Source organism: Callithrix jacchus, chromosome 16 (assembly GCF_049354715.1).
Source record: "Callithrix jacchus isolate 240 chromosome 16, calJac240_pri, whole genome shotgun sequence".
Lineage (NCBI taxonomy): Eukaryota > Metazoa > Chordata > Mammalia > Primates > Cebidae > Callithrix > Callithrix jacchus.
Window position 1 is genome coordinate 84,341,261 of NC_133517.1, and position 18,384 is coordinate 84,359,644.

Sequence of the window (18,384 nt, forward strand, 5' to 3'; positions counted from 1 at the left end):
TCTACGATTTTTTTTTTGTTTTTATTACATAATATATTTAAGGTGTATGTTTCTATTTACTTCCAGGTTATCCAGATAAATTTTGAAGAATTTGATTTGGAGATTGGCTATGATACCTTGACAATTGGTGATGGTGGCGAAGTTGGAGATCCTAGGACAGTGCTCCAAGTGTAAGTTTCCAATGTTTCATTTTTGCCTTAGCCTATCGGGTGCTAAAAAATTTTACCTTCAAATTAATGTTTTACATTGATCTCTCCCACTATCAGCAGAAGATGCATAATAACTTATTATTATTAACTTTCTTAGAATATGTTAGTGCTTCTTCAGTGAGACTTAGGACACTTTGTCTCAGTTCATTTGGGCATTTCTAACAAAATGCAGTAAACTGGTGACTTATAAACAATAGAAATATATTTCTTACAGTTCTAAAGGCTAGGAAATACAAGATTAGGTGTCAGCAGATTTGATGTCTGGTGAGGGCTTGTTCATGTAACGTGATGCTTCTCAAAATAGAGTCTTTTTGCATCATGAATGCATAACAAATATCTGGTGCACATTTCAAAATGTAGATTTCTAGGCCCTCAAGCCCGATTTACTGAATCAGCATCTCCAGGATTTGAATTTATCAATCTATATTTTAACAGAATCACTGATAATCCTTATGCATATAAAATTTGAGAACAATTGATTTAACTCTTTAAAAAAATAGTATCAGCATAGATAGCAACTAGTGGTAATGCCTGTATTATGTGTATTTGTGTATTTCTTACTGTATAAAGGTAAGTTAAATTGATGAAAGGTGAGCTAATTCTTTTTTCCATTTTTTTTTCTTTTTCCTCTTCCTTTTATTTTCTTTTAAATTTTACTAGAAGGCCTTCTAGAACTATTATTCCTGAATCCTGTAATAAACCAAGGATTAACCTCATAGGCACACATAGTATGTTATAGGCCCCAATATTACTGCACTGTAGTCTTATTTTTCTAGAAAAAAAAACAAAAACAAAAGTATTCATGCACTCTTGACCTCAACTTCAGCCTCTCTCCTCTTTCTGCAACAAGGATATCATTGATCAACATGATTTGGTTGTCTATCTCTGGCCTACTACAGCTCCATTTTGCATTTCCTAAGGCGTGATGGACAAATGGGCCAGTGATCTACATGCTTCACATATTCAGTTATTAGTTCATTTTCACACTGCTATACAGAACTACCTGAGACTAGGAAATTTAAGAAAAAAAGATGTTAAATTTACTTTCAGTTTCACAGGCTTAACAGGAAGCATGACTGGGAGGCCTTAGAAAACTTAAAATTGTGGCTGAATGTAAAGGGAAGCCAGTACCTTCTTCAAATCATGGCAGGAGAGAAAGAGAGAGAGCAAAGGGGGGAATTCCAGACATTTTAAAACCATCAGATCTTATGAGAACTCACTTACTGTCATAAGAACAGCATGAGAGAAATCCAACCCCAAGATCCAATCACCTCCCACCAGGTCCCTCCTCCAACTAGACATGAGATTTGGATGGGGACACAAATCCAAACCATATCATTTATGTTGCTTGCATTTTTGTAACTTTATTCTTAATATTTCCTCTCTTGAAAATGATCAGCATTTTTGTTGCACCTGAGCAATACATTGAACGTGTTAAGCATCCCACCACACTGAACTGACATTTTCCAGAAGCAATTGACAGTTCCTCCTAAATCTTCTTGTAGATTTATACCTGATAGTTTGGATTTCATTATAATATAAATTTACATGTATTTTATATACAATATACTGTAAAATTGTATATATATAAAATGAGAGCAACAGAGCTGCTCTTAATAGCTATGTTTTTTTTTCCTGTTACTGTTTGTCAAATGCAGAGTTTTAATGAACTGAAATTACATATAAAAATTTGAATTCATGGTTTCTTGTAAAACTGGTGACACTAGATCTTCATAGTCATGTGGCAAAAATGGACTGGGACTGTATTCTGCCTCCTTTAGAGAGGGCATAGATTCTTCATGGCCACTCATCCCTTTATCATTTTGCACCTGAGCTTCTAAGATCCTTCGCTCTGCCTGCCTGGACCTGTAGCTATTTAGTTACATAACACCTGACATAAGACAAAATGTGGATGGCTTTCTCTATCAATTTATGCATTGTTTTCCAAATAAATATATCTTTTTCTTTACCTGACACTCATAAACATGGAAGTTTCTTGGATATTAATAATATATGGCAAATTTGGTGATTCATCCCCACACAACACAGAATTACTCTCTATATGTTTGATCAATCCCATCATATGCTCTTAGAAATAAAATTGTAAAACATGTATTTGATGGGACATATTTTCTTGTCTGTTCTTAAGACAGAAAACTGGATTTTAGATTCAGATTCTTAAACACATGAGCAAGAAAAGGCAGCCTATGTAAGTAGTAAATTGACTAAAAAATATTTTTAACGAAGCTTTTATAATATATCTGCCACAAAAGAAACTTTATATCTCAGCATTGGATGAAATATTAGAAATTATTTTGTTAAACTGAAATCCAAGATCATAGATGCTATATCCTCCTAGTGCTGCTTTCTTAAATAAAATGCTCTTTGAGCTAATTAGTGTGACACAATTATAGGTAGAAATATGATAAATATATATCTATATATATATCTTTATAGTAACACAGTAAAACTGAGAAAAAAGATGTCAAAATTATCTTAAATATGCAACCATCAGAATTGGTTAAATATAAAAGGGATACGTTTATCGGGATTTAGCAGTGGTCTGTAAAATCCCTAATGTTAAAAAAATAATGTGTTTGAACAATATTTTTTACCCTGTTTCAATGTTAGAAAAATTCTGAAGACATTCATGAATTCTGATGTATGCATTGATATTCCTTTTGGACAGAAAATCATTGTATAAATAACATAGAATAACTATTAGATATTATTTTTCAAAAGAATACCAAGTATAATGGGTGTTCCTACACCATCAAATTTTAAGTTTTCAATGAGAACTGTGTCTTCAGTGGGGATTAAAAATTAAGACTTTAGACCAGGGCCAAGATGGCCAAATAGAAGCAGTGGCAGTCAGAAGCTCCTATTGAAAAGATCCATGACAGTGTGAGAATCCTGCACTGGCCATCAACATATCCAGATTCTGTCATCAAAGCTGACTAGTGGCTGGCATGATTCAAGAAGAGGAAGGAAGAGCATTGTGGTGTGGCAGCCCACCTGAGAGCCACATGGGGCAAGGGAGCCCCCATTCCACAGCCAAGGGAGGTGGTGAGTGCACATGCTGCCCAGTCTGAGAAACCATGCTTTTCCCGCAGAACTGTGCAGCCCACAGATCGGATGATCCCACTCGTGAACACAGAGCACCAGAGCCTAGGGTCCCAACCATGGAGCCCCGCAGATTCTCAATAGCCACTCAGCTAGAATCTGCTTAAGTCTACAGAGCTCCCAGGAGGAGTTGTGGCCAGCACCTCAGCTTTGACTACCTGCCGTGTAATTCATTTGAGCTCCTTGGGAGAGGGTTGGCAGCCAACACTGGGATTGATAGATGCTGAACACACTAAATTTTCAGAGCAAGGGAAGGGTGACAGCCATCTCTATAGCTCCAGGCCATGCTGTTCTGCTGCTGGAGCCACAGAGGCTGGATGGCTTGTCTCAAGAGGTATCCACCATAGCCCAACACACCAGCTGTGGCAGACTGTGGCCAGAGCGCCTCTTCAGGCCTGACCCTGACCCATCATCATTCCTCACGGGTGGGGCCTCCCTGAAGGAATTCTAAGAACTCCATCCAGGGGCTCAGGGACAGAACTCTGACTTTCCTGGGCCTGAGTCCCTAGAGGGAGGAGTGGCTGCGGTCTCTGCGAACCAGCAAACTTAGTTTTTCCTCCTGCAAGTTCTGAGGAAAACCAGATAACTCATTTTCCTTCCAGCAAAGCACACCCCTTCCACCAAGGGACAGTCAAAGTGCTTCATTAAACAAGTCCTGCTCCCCTTGTCACCCAACTGGGTGAGACCCTCCAACAGGGGTTCTCAGACACCCTATACAGGAGCATTCCTACTGGCATCAGGTCAGTGCTTCTCAAGATCAGAGATCCCAGAGGAAGGAGCAGGCACTCACCTTTGCTGTTCTCCAGCCTCCTTGAATGACACCTCCAGGTGCAGGAGTGAACCAAGTGAATAGGGCCTGAAGTGACCCCCCAGCAAACTACAGCAGTCCCACAGAAGCACCCAACCATTGAAAGAAAAACAAACAAAAAGACCACAGGGCAGTAAAATTAGAACTTGGGATTAAGATAGTTATTCCTAACCACACAGCTATATGGAAACTGAACAACCTGCTCCTGAATGACTCTTGGGTAAATAATAAAATTAATGCAGAAAACAAGAAGTTCTGTGAAACCAATGAAAATAAAGAAACAACATACCAGAATCTCTGTAAATTTGTTTTAGTTCTTTGTAGATTCTGGATATTAGCCCTTTGTTAGATGGGTAGCTTGCAAAAATTTTTTTCCCATTCTGTTGGTTGCTGGTTCATGCTAATGATTATTTCTTTCGCCATGCAGAAGCCCTGAAATTTAATTAGATCCCCTTTGTCTATTTTGGCTTTTATTACCACTGCTTTTGGTGTTTTAGTAATGAAGTCCTTGCCTATGACTGTGTCCTGAATGGTATTGCCTAGGTTTTCTCCTAGGGTTTTTATGGTGTTAGGTCTTATGTCTAAATCTCTAATACATCAGGAGTTAATTTTTATATAAGGTGTAAGGAAGGGGTCCAATTTCAGCTTTTTTGCATATGGTTAGCCAGTTTTCCCAACACCATTTATTAAGGAGGGAATTATTTCCCCATTGCGTGTTTTTGTCATGTTTGTCAAAGATCAGATGATTGTAGATGTGTGGTGTTGCCTCCAGGGCCTCTGTTCTGTTCCATCAACTGTATCTTTGTTTTGGTACCAGTACCATGCTGTTTTGATTACTGTAGTCTTATGGCATAGTTTGAAGTCAGGTATCATGATGCTTCCAGCTTTGTGCTTTTTGCTTAGTAATGTCTTGGCTATGCAGGCTTTTTGTTAGTTTCTTATGAAGTTTAAGGTATTTTTTTCCAGTTCTGTGAAGAAGGTCAATGGTAGCTTGATGGGGATAGCATTGAATCTATAAATTACTTTTGGTAGTATAACCATTTTCACAATATTGATTCTTCCTATACATGAACATGGAATGTTTTTCCATCTGTTTGTGTCCTCTCTTATTTTGTTAAGCAGGGGTTTGTAGTTCTCCTTGAAGAGATCCTTCACGCCCCTTGTGACTTGTATTCCTAAGTATTTTATTCTCTTTGTAGCAGTTGTGAATGGGAATTCACTCATGATTTGGATCTCTGTTTGTCCGTTATTGGTATATAGGAATGCTGTCATTTTTGCACATTGATTTTGTATCTTGAGACCTTGCTGAAGTTGCTTATCATCTTAAGGAGATTTTGGGCTGAGATGATGGGGTCTTCTAAATATACAATCATATCATCTGTTAATAGAGACAATTTGAATTTCTGTTTTACTAATTGAATATTCTTTATTTCTTTTTCTTGCCTGATTACTCTGGCTAGAACATCCAATACTATGTTGAATAGGAGTGGTGAGAGAGGGCTCCCTTATCTAGTGCCAGTTTTCAAAGGTAATGCTTCTTGTTTTTGCCTATTCATTATGATATTGGCTGTGGGTTTGTCATATAAAGCTTTTATTATTTTGAGATATCTTCCATCGATACACAGTTTATTGAAAATTTTTAGCATAAAAGGCTGTTGAATTTTGTCAAAGGTGTTCTCTGCATCTATTGAGATAGTCATGTGGTTTTTGTCTTTGGTTCTGTTTATGTGATGGATTGTGTTTATAGATTTGAGTATGTTGAACCAGTCTTGCATCCCTGTAATGAAGCCAATTTGATCGTGATGGAAAAGCTTTTTAATGACCCAGCAATCCTATTACTGGGTATATACCCAAAGGATTATAAATTGTTCTGTTATAAAGACACATGCACACATATGTTCACTGAGGCACTGTTTACAATAGCAAAGACTTGGAACCAACCTAAATGCCCATCAAGGATACACTTGATAAAGAAAATGTGGCACATATGCACCATGGAATACTATGCAGACATAAAAAAGAATGAGTTAATATCCTTTGCAGGGACATAGATGAAGCTGGAAACCATCATTCTCAGCAAACTGACAGAAGAACAGAAAACCAAACACCACATGTTCTCACTCATAAGTGGGGGTTGAACATGAGAACACATGGACACAGGGAGGGAAACATCAAACACCAGGGCCTGTTGGGGGGTAGGGGGACTGGGGAGATATAACAATGGGTGAGGGTTTGGGGGAGGGATAACATTAGGAGAAATATCTAATGTAGGTGATGGGAAGATGGATGCTGCAAACCACCATGGCATGTGTATACCTATGTAATAATCCTGCATGATCTGCACATGTACCCCAGAACTTAAAGTATAATAAAAGTGTATATGAAAATGTTATGCAAGAATGAGCTAAATATCCAATCTGTTAAAGATTATTTTTAGGTGTGGAATTCTAAGTACTTTTTACTTTATCTATTTTCTAAATTTTTAATAATAAAGATATTTTTTATAAGCAGAAATAAAAATCTCTCAATAAACTAGACATTGATGGAACATATCTTAAAATGATAAGGGCTATTTATGACAAACCCACAGCCAATATCATACTGAATGGGAAAAAGATGGAATCATTCCCTTTAAAAACCAGCACAAGACAAGGATGCCCTCTCTTTTCGCTCCTATTCAACATAATGTTGGAAGTTCTGGCCAGGGCAGTCAGGCAAGAGTAACAAAAAATGGGTATTCAAATAGGAAGAGGGGAAGTCATATTGTCTCTGCAGATAACAGGGTTTTATATTTAGAAAACTCCATTGTCTTAGCCCCAAAACTCTTTAAGCTGATAAGCAACTTCAGCTAAGTCTCAGGATACAAAATCAATGTGCAAAAATCACAAGCATTCCTACACATCAACAATAGACAAGCAGAGAGCTAAATGATGAATGAACTCCCATTTACAATTGCTACAAGAGAATAAAATACATAAAAATACAACTTCCAAGGGATATTAAGGATCTCTTCAAGGAGAACTGCTAACCACTGTACAGAAAGTAAGAGAGGACATAAACAAATGAAAAAACATTCTGTCCTCACGGATAGTACAAATCAATATTGTGAAAAAGGCCATGCTGCCTTAAAGAATTTATAGATTCAATGCTATCTCAATCAAACTACCATTGAAATTCTTCACGGAATTAGGAAAAACTACTTTAAATTTTATATAGAAGCAAAGAAGAGCCTGAATTGCTAAGACAATCCTAACCAAAAAGAACAAAACTAGAAGCATCATGCTACTTGACTTCAAACTCTACTACAAGGCTACAGTAACCAAAACAGCATGGTAATGGTACCAAAACAAATATACAGACCAATAGAACAGAACAGAGACCTCTGAAATACTACACATCTATAACCATCTGATCTTTGACAAACCTGACAAAAAAAAACAATGGAGAAAGGGTTTTCTATTCAATAAATCGTGCTGGGAAAGCTGACTGGCCATACACAGAAAACTGAAACTGGACCCCTTCCTTATTCCTTACACAAAAATTACCTCTAGATGGATTAAATACTTAAATGTAAAACCCAAAATCATAAAAACCTCAGAAGAAAACCTAGGCAATACCTTTCAGCACATAGGCATGGACAAAGACTTTATGATTGAAATGCAAAAGCAATTGCAACAAAAGCCTAACTTTACAAATGGGATCTAATTCAGCTAAAGAGCTTCTGCACACCAAAAAGAAAACAAAACAAAAACACCTATCATCAGGGTGAACAGGCAACCTACAGAATGGGAGAATATTTTTGCAATCTAACCATCCAACAAACATATGAAAAAAAAGGTCAATATCATTGATCATTATAGAAATACAAATCAAAACCACAGAGACATATCTCACACTAGTCAGAATGGCAATAAAAAGTCAAGAAACAATAGATGCTGGCAATACTGTGGAGAAATAGGAATGATTTTACACTGCTGGTGAGAATGTAAATTAGTTCAACCATTGTGGAAGGCAGTGTTGGCAATTTCTCAAGGATCTGGAACCAGAAATACCATTTGACCCAGCAATCCTGTTATTGGTTATACACCCAAAGAAACATAAATAATTCTACTGTAAAGACACATGCACACGTATGTTTATCAAAGCACTGTTTACAGTGGCAAAGACATGGGACCAACACAAATGCCCATCAGTCCCATAGACTGGATAAAGCAAATGTGGTACATTCAGGGCTTAAAACCTAGATGACAGGTTGATAAGTGCAGCAAACCACCATAGCACATGTATACCTATGTAACAAACCTACATGTTCTCCACTTGTATCTGCAACTTAAAGAAAAAAGAAAATTAAGGCCTCATTCTGCAACCATACCTTTTAGGCTACTCATTCAATGAATGTAAATTTGCCCTTTAGTGAGAATATGAGAAAGCTAAAAAAGTGTCTAAAAATCAATTATATTTAAATAATCATAAAACTATGAGACTGGCAGGCACACAGACAAATATATCTGGATTCAGCCCTTTTTGTAATTATGTATATTATGTTTTTGTAAAACTCAGAAAGAGGCCAATGGTTCTTACTATACAATTTTAGGCAGTGAAAGTAAAACTTCTGTGTATTTTAAATATAGCAATTCATTTTATAAAAATTGAACTCTTTCTTAATCAAATGACATTTCAGTGTAAGCATTCACCTTTCACCTTGTTCATGCTACTTCTTATAGGGTTTAATCCATTTTAATTTGATATCAAGTGCCTCAAATCTCCTAATTGTTTTTATTATTGGTTTTTTCAGGCTTTTAAATGTTCTCATTATTAAGTACAGATGATACCCTTCTTTCCTTTTATATTGGAGGGCAGGAATGGAAATGTTTTAAAATGAATTTAATTCTATAATAAACAATTGAAATCAAGTAGCAGGTGAGGCTGGAGAGGTTGGATAATTAAGTAAATGAAATAAGACTGTAACTAATTTTTCGAAGAGGGTGATGCCGAAGTTAGCTAGACACCTCTGGAAATTCTGTGAGTATGCAGTAATGTTGAATGACATCTAATTGAGCAAACATCTTAAAGAAGGTAAGAAATGCTTGTCTGGATATCCAAACCTGGTTTATTTTATCACTTTGGAATTCTAATTTCTTCAGGATAAGTTAGTACAGTATCAAATCTCATTCTCAGAAATATGTTAGTAGAGGCTAACAATACTTTTTCTTGATTATTCTCCTTTTTATTTTAAACACACACACACTTCTGGGTTAATATGATGATTTGTAAATAAATATTTTATTTAATTTAATAACATTTTAATAAATAATATTCTTAGTAGCTTCATGGAGAAGATAGTTCTGTTTTTCATTAGGTTTATAGATAGATGACTATCATGGCTTTTAGTTCGTTGAGCCCTATATTTTGTCAAAGACAAACTATTTATTTTACTATTCAATAATGTTCTTTTTTAATATCTAGGCCCTACTCGTTTTGATAACATAGTAGTAAACACGATATTTGTCTTGAACAAATTCTCCTACATCCCGGGAGTTAAATTTCCCTAACTTTGCCTTTGACTTCAATAAATACTAACAAAGACCATGGGTTAATGAAAGAAGAGACTGTACCAAATATGGCAAAAGGTGGTATATTTAGAGATTAATTGCCACAGTATTAAAAGGGCTACGATAATTGACCAGTCAGACAAATTCTTAGCCCCTTATGTTATAATTATTAAGAAAAAGAAATGTTTTCTTACTGCCTTTTTCTCTGTCTTGCACCGTCACTTTCCTCCTTCACCATGCACACTCGCAAACACACACACGCATCCCCGAGGGCAGCAATCATCTTCGACTCATCTCAGATTTCCCTGAAAGCCTTACAGAGAGCCTTGTGTTAATATTATTAGGTGTTAACAGTAATTATAAAGAAAGAAAAAAGATTCTACTCCAAGACACACCTACTGAGGCATATCAACATGAAGGGGATCTATCCATGAGCTGTAGCTGTGCCATGAGATGTAGCACTCTGTAGTCCTGTTTGGGGATTTCAGCACTCACTAATACCACATCCAGGAAAATCAAACTGATGGGAGCAGTTACCTCATCATGTGGATGAGATTTCACATGTAGTTATCCATATGATCTGCTGTTGGGCAATAATAAGGCCACAATACAAAAATAATCTCTGTGACATTTTGATTATTGGCAACAAATGATTAAATATAAGAAATAATTTATTCTGTATGGTTCATCATTATTTATTGACTGTGATTTTTGCTATGTATGTCTAATGTTAAAACACTGATGATTTCCTTGAAAAAAAGGGTTTAATTCTGTTTTGTTTGCCTTTGTTTTACATATGTGTATATTTGTTTTGAATATATTGAATTGTTTAAAATAAACTAAAATAATTTTTATTTGTTGCTTTTCCTTTTGTCCTCAGGAATATTTGCATTGTATCAGGCATTTCAAAAGTGATTGTAGAATAAGAAATTAGGGAAAAATATAGAAGGAATATCTAAATATCTGGATTTCTTCCTACAAATACTGAGTGTTATGAGCAAGAGCTGGTTAGAGTTAAATATATACAATGAAGTATCCATAGTCCATCTTTCAATGCAAAGTTGTGTATACAAAAACTTGGGCCTTCAAATTCAATTTCTTTGAAATAAAACACAATATAGAAATCTATTTTTAAAGGTAATAAGACCCATGACAAACATTATCCTACCAATTAAGCTTTTGAGTTAGCCAATAAATTAAAACTTCTGAATTCTATGCCATAAATGAAATTAAAACAATGATTATGGACAGCTCAGCTAGGTGAACTAACATTTATATAGTCCCATTATTTCATAATATTTTATATATTTTTATTTTAAAAACAATGTATTATTCTTCCACTGCATTGGCCCACATTCTGAACTGTCACTCTATTGTGATATTTTAGGGTGATGTTTTGTTTTTAACTCAATTTTTTATAATCGTTGTCATCTTAGTGAATTTCATGTACTTCAAAATGAACATATATATTGCTTTTGATAACATTGTATTAGAAGAAAAATATTGAATGTACTTTCATAAACAGCAAAAGTTGCATATCTATAATACAAAAAAGTATTTTAGAACATAGGACTACAATTCTCATCCTTAATAGATGCATCCACAGGCTTTGAGTGATTATAGACAATCAGGCAATGGGCCTTAAGGAATGCAGGAAAATTTACCCCGAAATAGGTCTCTCCTGGTATAATGAACATTTTGAATTAAAAAGCCTTAGAGATCAAGTGCTGGAAGAGACTTTTCCAGGATCCAATCCAAGTCCCCATTCTTTCTGTAACCTAAAGATGGTATATATATATATGTATGTGTATATATATATATATATATATATATACTTCTGGAACACACCAGGACATCAGGCAATTACTCTGTAATTCTCCTTGTGCTCACTTAAATAAATTTGTATGCTTTTTTGATAAATGCAAGAGGCAGATAAGAAGGAAGTACCCCAAAGAATGTCCAACCGGTTTGTGCACTGGGAGGATGGAGTAGAGTTTTGGGACAGGACTTTTGCACCATTTGCAGTGGCGGGTGGTACCTGGCATCTCCTGTTCCTGGATAGTAACCTGGGATTGAATTGGTGAGGTGAAAAACCTGTTAGCAGGTCTCATTTTGCTAACTTGTTTTTCCTTTTTGCCCAATAAATTCCTCTACTTCCCCTTCTATGTGTTGGTGAGCCTAATCTTTCCTGATAGTGTGACAAGAACCCATTTTATTTCCTACAACATTTTCTCTTATTAATCTGCCTTCTTGTGAGTTGATTTTTCAATGAACTTTTGAAGTGGGCTAAGGCCTTTCATCTGCACAGGCCTAATAAAAATTTAATAGATTATGCTTTTTATTTTATATCCTATTTCCATTCTTGAAAAAGATTTTTGAGTGTACCTATTTAGGACATTATCTCTTTCATTTTAGCATAAAGTGACTGACTAGGAAGACCAGCATGAACTATGAACACTGAAGTTACTCAGCTTGTAAATAAACATGTATTGAAGTATTTTTTTTTACATTCACAAATAATACATCAAAAAGATGTATTAAATATTGGTACAACTGTTAGTGGCAGCAAATGTGTTCAGGACTGCAGCAGCTTTATTCTTGCCTCCTCAGAAGAAAGAATTCAACAGAGAGGCATAAGGCAGAGTGAGAGATGAAGGCAAATTTTAGAGCAGAAGTGAATTTATTAAAAAATTTAAGTGTAGGAATGAAAGGAAGTAAAGTGCATTTGGAAGAGGGCCAACCAAGCAGGCTGCTTGAGAGAGTCAAGTGCATGGTTTGACCTTTGACCTGGGGTTTTATATGTTGGTACGCTTCTGGGGGTGTTGCATCTCTTCTTCCCAGGTCTTCCTTGTGGTGAGCTGTCTGCAAGCACAGTGGCCTACCAACATTTGGGGTGGGCCTAGTGCTCAGTGTGTTTACTGAAGTTGTATGCGTGTGTTCTTGAGGCATTTTTCCCCTTACTAGTCAAGTGTTACCAGTTAAAGTCCAATGTCTTACTTCTTAGTCCACATGTTTAAGCCCACTTGCCCAACACCTGAGATATTATCAGGAAGATACTGATCACCAGTTTCAGGTGTTTCTATCTATTGGGAGACGGCCTTTCCCTCCTGCTGGCTGCAACAATTATTATTTTAGATAGACAGTTTAATAACTGCCTGGCCATCACCTGATGATCCCCTAATATTTCAGGTGCAAGGAGGCCCTCTCCTGCCCTGCTACTATCTGACTACTTACTATAACAGAGCTATTTAAAGTCTGATTTGGGAGTCTTGAAAGAATGATGTGACTCTTTCCTCTGTAGCCCACAGCATCTTTTACTGTCAGAGTTGAGTACAAAGTTGTCCAAAGCAGGGAGATTTCTACCATTTGAATCTAAACCTAGGTTTTTGAGAGGGATCTGAGAAGAATTTGCTATTAAGATTTTATACAAAGGAAAGGGTTTTAAATAAAATCTCAAGTATTGAGAAAATATAATTAAAGTAATATTACCCACCAACCCAAAAAATTGACTTCACAAAATGTAAAAAGGAGTAAAACAGTTTTTCTGTTAAGTAAAAATTAAACCAGATTCTGATCTGCATTATAGGCAATCTGTAAAGTAGATTTCAAAAAAGAGAAATAAATCTCACCCTTTTTATATAGCCTGACAGATATAATCCATTACACACATGTTAATTGTCTTTATCAAAAGAAAAAATACATATTTATATCTTTATGACAATCAAGAAGTTACATAACAGAGCCAAGTGCCTAGATTTTAACATTTAGTGAAACAGGAAGACAGTATACAATTTTCCTTGATGTTCCTATTTCAAAAAGATGGCCCCACGACCTCTAAGAAAGACATTCTTAGAATGCAAAACTGGTAAGAGTTTTATTTAGCTTGTAAAATATTTACACATATCTGAAAGGGAAAAGAAAAGCATTTACAACTTCTAGATTTCTACAGGAAATTCTAAAGAGAAGTAGGGTTTGGGGGAGTTCCCTTTCCTTTATAGTTTCAAGAAAATTTTCACATTTTTTCAAAGATTTGTATTTATACTTAGAACTTTCCTTTTGTGTGAGTATTTTATAACACTATAATTATTAAATTATCTCTATTGCTGTTTCTACGTTCCTCTGGGCAGTTTGCAGTTATCAAAATATATAGCCAATCCATTGTAAGAAACAAAGCAAGGTAATTATTAGAAATATAATAGAATTAAATTAAAAAATTATTGTATTATTAGCCTTGGAGTTATAACTTTTAAATACATTATTCAAGTGAACCAATAGTGAATAGTTCAGTTCAAGCAGATTATTCTTGATTACCCAGAAACAAAAATTCTCCATCATCCATTAATGTTATAAACTCTGGTGATATATACATTGCTTATACTTTCAAATAATTAGCTATTTGAATATTATTTTGTAGATCCTCGGAACATCTTACTAAACCAAACCTAAGGTATACCTTACTCCTAAGACCCAAATATCTAAATTTTTAAATAAAAATGTTTTGGGGGGTCAAAAACTTTTTCTGAGTTTTTATTAATCATAAAAGTGCTATTACATTTATATGATCATCTAGGAATTTTAGTATTTATTCTTCCAAGTTTTTTTGGAGATGGAAAACACAAAGATAATCATTTTCTAGGATCATTATGAGGCACCACTAAAGGGCACAGATTGAACTTCAGTATTTAATATATGTGACTTTAATTATTACAATTCTTGAGGACAAACTTAGCTTATGGGCTTTACATAAGTCCAAATCAATAATTTAATTATAATAACAGTTAATTAAATCTCTGCAAATAATAGACATTTACCTTTGTTTATATATTAATATTTGGACTGGAGAGACTTGTGTCCCAGTGATGATTAACTTATATTAGACCTGTCATTTGCAGTCTTACCTATAAACATCAGATTTGTTTGCCTGTTAATTAGATGTTTTCCATTCTAAATCATCCTTCCATTCAAATCAGTTAAAGAAAATTGTATTTGCCTGTATGTATGAAATTTAGGGATTAAGTATTTAGACACATATTAGTTACTTTTACTTTGGGATTATTAAAAAATTAGTGATACAATGGTTTCACTTTTACTCTGCCAATAATTGGACTGTTGAACTTATAAGTAGATCTTATCTATTCTGGTGTAAAAGAAAAATGGCACCAGACAAGTTAAACAAACAAGAATGATTTTTCCCAAGACTATTGCAATAGAGGAGGGAGACTGAACTTAAGTCTGCTGAAATAAAAGGTGGTAAGGTTTTTAAACAGTGGAGTGAGATAGTGGAAAATTACTGGAAAGTTTTAGATGAGAGATTTGTAAATGTAAATAGACCATCTGTGTTTCAGTTGTTTCTTATTGAAGTTAAGCTCCTATCCTCCCATAGACAGTGGGAGATGGAGGTGCTATCTCCTTCAATGATTACATTTCAAAGGAATGGCTTCCAGGATCTTGAGAAATATATTCATGGGTTGGTGAATATTTACATCCAAAGGGGCAGAGAATGAATTAAAAATTGCAAGTTTTTTTTTTTTTTTTTTTTTTATTTAACTTAAATGCTTTAAGAAGCAGGTCAGGAACCTGTTGTCAGGAAGAAACCCACCTAAAGTTTTCCAAAGTTTAGTTAGGGTAAGTGGAACATTGAGCCCATCTTGATCACTAGGAGTCCAATTCTGAGCTGTTTGGAAATATGTGACTGTGGGAACTATTACCAGGAATACACAAAGAAAATGTAGTGTAACAAACAACATTTTTTTTGGTAAAATGTGATTCTTAAAGTAATTGAAATAACATTACTGTGAATAGGACAACAAAGCAGTCTATGAGCGTAAACTCACTGGAATATTTTCTTTCAGTTGAGTTCAGGGCCAAAATTAATTATCTAGAAAATGTATTTTGAGTCCTTTTTAGGAACCATTGTGAAATTTTTCTGAGGTGCTAGCTCCACATGGCAAGTATAAATCTGTGTGAGGTTTTCTTTCACTTTGATAGCCAGGTAGATGATCAAGAGTACTTGATCCTTCTAGTACAAGATCAGCTCATCTTACCTCTGCAACACATTCAGATAAATCAAATCTCCTGGTCAATAGGATGGCAAATTTATTTCGGCAAGTCCTTCCAGGTCCTGATGATTTTGTGTCTCAGGGATTCTAGAGAAGAAAAAAGCACCTTGAAGTATGAACATGATTAAGAGAGGACAGTTAAATTGGGCACAGGACATGATATCAGACTGATATTCATAGATCTGGCAACCATTAGTTCAAAGGGAAAAATATCACACTTGTTTGCAGAGGTCATTCTAATTTTTGACATTGCTAACAGGAAAATGCTAGGCCATTTTAATTCAGTATATTGCCAAATCTCAGCAAATGAGCTCCATTCATCTTAGAGGAATCTATAAATAATTGCATAATTGTTAGGTGACAGTGAAAATAAGATGATTTTCTCTCTCAGATTCATTCTGCTTCTATAGCCCCAAAGTGGAAATCATGGGTATTAAAAAATACTTTACCCGGCTTGAGCATTTACATTTAAAGAGGGAAAGACTTCAGACCATCCAAACATTATATCGACTATAACTAGACAAAATATCATACTTTTTGTAGACATTAATTTTATGAAATCCAACTGGCACTTAGTTTCTGATAAAGCTGGTTGGGGAAAACTGCCACATGTACCTTATGGATGGACTGTGAATAATTATTCTGACAAATAGCTCATCTAATATTTTTGGAATATTTTTATTTTTATGTAAGCAGAGTAATAGTCTAGGGCCTTTAAAGTACTCATTTTACTTAGAAGTGTATGTCAATGACACATTATTAATCAAACAAATAAGAATTGTTATATGGGGATTACATTATTAGGTAATCTTCAGAGTTCAGTCAAATTTTTTTTAACCTCCTTTATAATTTGTGAATTTCCTTTTGTGAAGCATATTTGTGAAAACTAACAAAACTTTCTTGTATTAAAAGTGATGCTTCCAAGTTTAGAATCTGTTACATTTTAACAGTTGCTTTTGCAGCTCTGTCAGCAAAATAGTTGCATTAAAAATTTTTGTTATTCTGCTCTATGTGAGCTGTACAAATGATTACTGATCTGATACGGCAGTTGTACAGCTCCTAACAAATAAGCTATCAGTTTTCTATGAGATATTTTACTTCCCCTCAAAGTTGCTCTTCTATGTGGTAGAGACCAAACATGTATTTTCTACCAACATATGTACCTACCTACCTACCTATCAAGAATTGCACCTCTAGTAACTTCTATTAACTGTGCTGCTTGTGTCAGCTTAATTTTACACAAAGCATAAGCTTCCAAAATGTTATAAGAGATCACCATAGCATACAAAACATTAAATTGGGCCATTTTTACACAAGTATATGATCCACCAGTAAACATTAAATTGGCATTATTGCTAAAGACTACAGGCTCTTTGGCTCCGTATGTAATGGAAATTAACACGAGGCCAAGTAGGTTTCCCAGACATGGTATTTATTTCAGGACCTGTGCTTAAGCACAATGGAGACAGCAGAGGCACAAGGGTCCTCTAGCTGGCTCTCCAAGAAAAGCCTGTAGGAAATTTCTTTACTAGGTAACATATGGGAATTGACATAAGGGGTATGGTACACAGGCTATTCTGTGCGTAGCACCTAAGTGGTAGGTATATTGATCATCATATCTGATTGTGATGGTTATCTTGAGCAATGGGCCACCTGGTGGTCTGGCCAGTGACAACAAGGCTATAAATCAATTGTGCAACATTCCTTCCCAAGGTGGGACACTACAAACTTGGTTTGATTTTGGATCTCCTAAGGCCCATTTCTGGAATTCTTTAAATATAAGACATGGTTACACATTATGAGAGCATAGAAGAAGAACATAGAAGGCCATTTTCTTCTTATAACTACTAAAAGTTATGTCATCAGTGAAGTAGTGGTATGGGTTTGTGATCAGGGGGAATGCAAGAAAGGATGCTCTAGTGGAGGTGAGCTGAAGCCTAATTCCCATCCTATCTCTGTCTCATTACAGATAAGAAATATCGGATAAATTGATTGGAGCTTAGTGTCTTCTCTTACCACTGTAATACAATCATGATTATCTATTTAATCAAGATCTAATAAAAGAGTAACATGATTTGGGATATTGCATCTCCTATGCATAATATTGTGATTAATACTTATTCTTAACTAGTCTTATGACATAATCACACATTCTGGATCTTTTGCACTTGTAAGATAGCTGTCATGTGGGACATGCATATAAGTGACTGCAGGTACAGGCTTGAGTCTTTTTAAAAGTGTATCTGCTACTGCCACAGCATTATGTCATCAACAGTGCCACTGCCTCCAAGGAAACTGAGAAATGTATTATTAGTGTGTCATCTAATTCTAACTTTTTAGTTAAAATTCCTAAAGAAGCTCTTTTATTTTCATAACAAAGCAAATGGAAATATTTGCAAAATTAGGAACCCCCAAAGCTTATACTATAGAAAATTTTAATTTGAACACTTCTTCAGATTCTACTGAAAAAAATCAATGGATCTGAGGAATTATTATACAGTTATTCCATTAGCGTTTGGCTGCTCTACAAAAACTGAAATTCACTTTCACGATATTCTACTAGTCCCCAAAATAGTTTAATTTTTTTTTATTGTAGTAGAGTATTTTATCTACAAAATGGCTGACATGTACAT

At 35.1% G+C, this 18,384-nt stretch overlaps 1 protein-coding gene across 11 annotated transcripts in view; it reads left to right on the plus strand.

Moving 5' to 3' along the window:
* CSMD3 (CUB and Sushi multiple domains 3) overlaps positions 1 to 18,384 on the plus strand; it is a 1,279,316-nt gene that overhangs the window by 609,436 nt on the left and 651,496 nt on the right. For all 11 annotated transcript variants that reach the window (XM_002759280.8, XM_017965625.4, XM_035276379.3 and 8 more), the window contains one exon: positions 67 to 170. In XM_002759280.8, the coding sequence (XP_002759326.1) occupies positions 67 to 170 (104 nt within the window). The remainder of the gene's footprint in view (positions 1 to 66; positions 171 to 18,384) is intronic.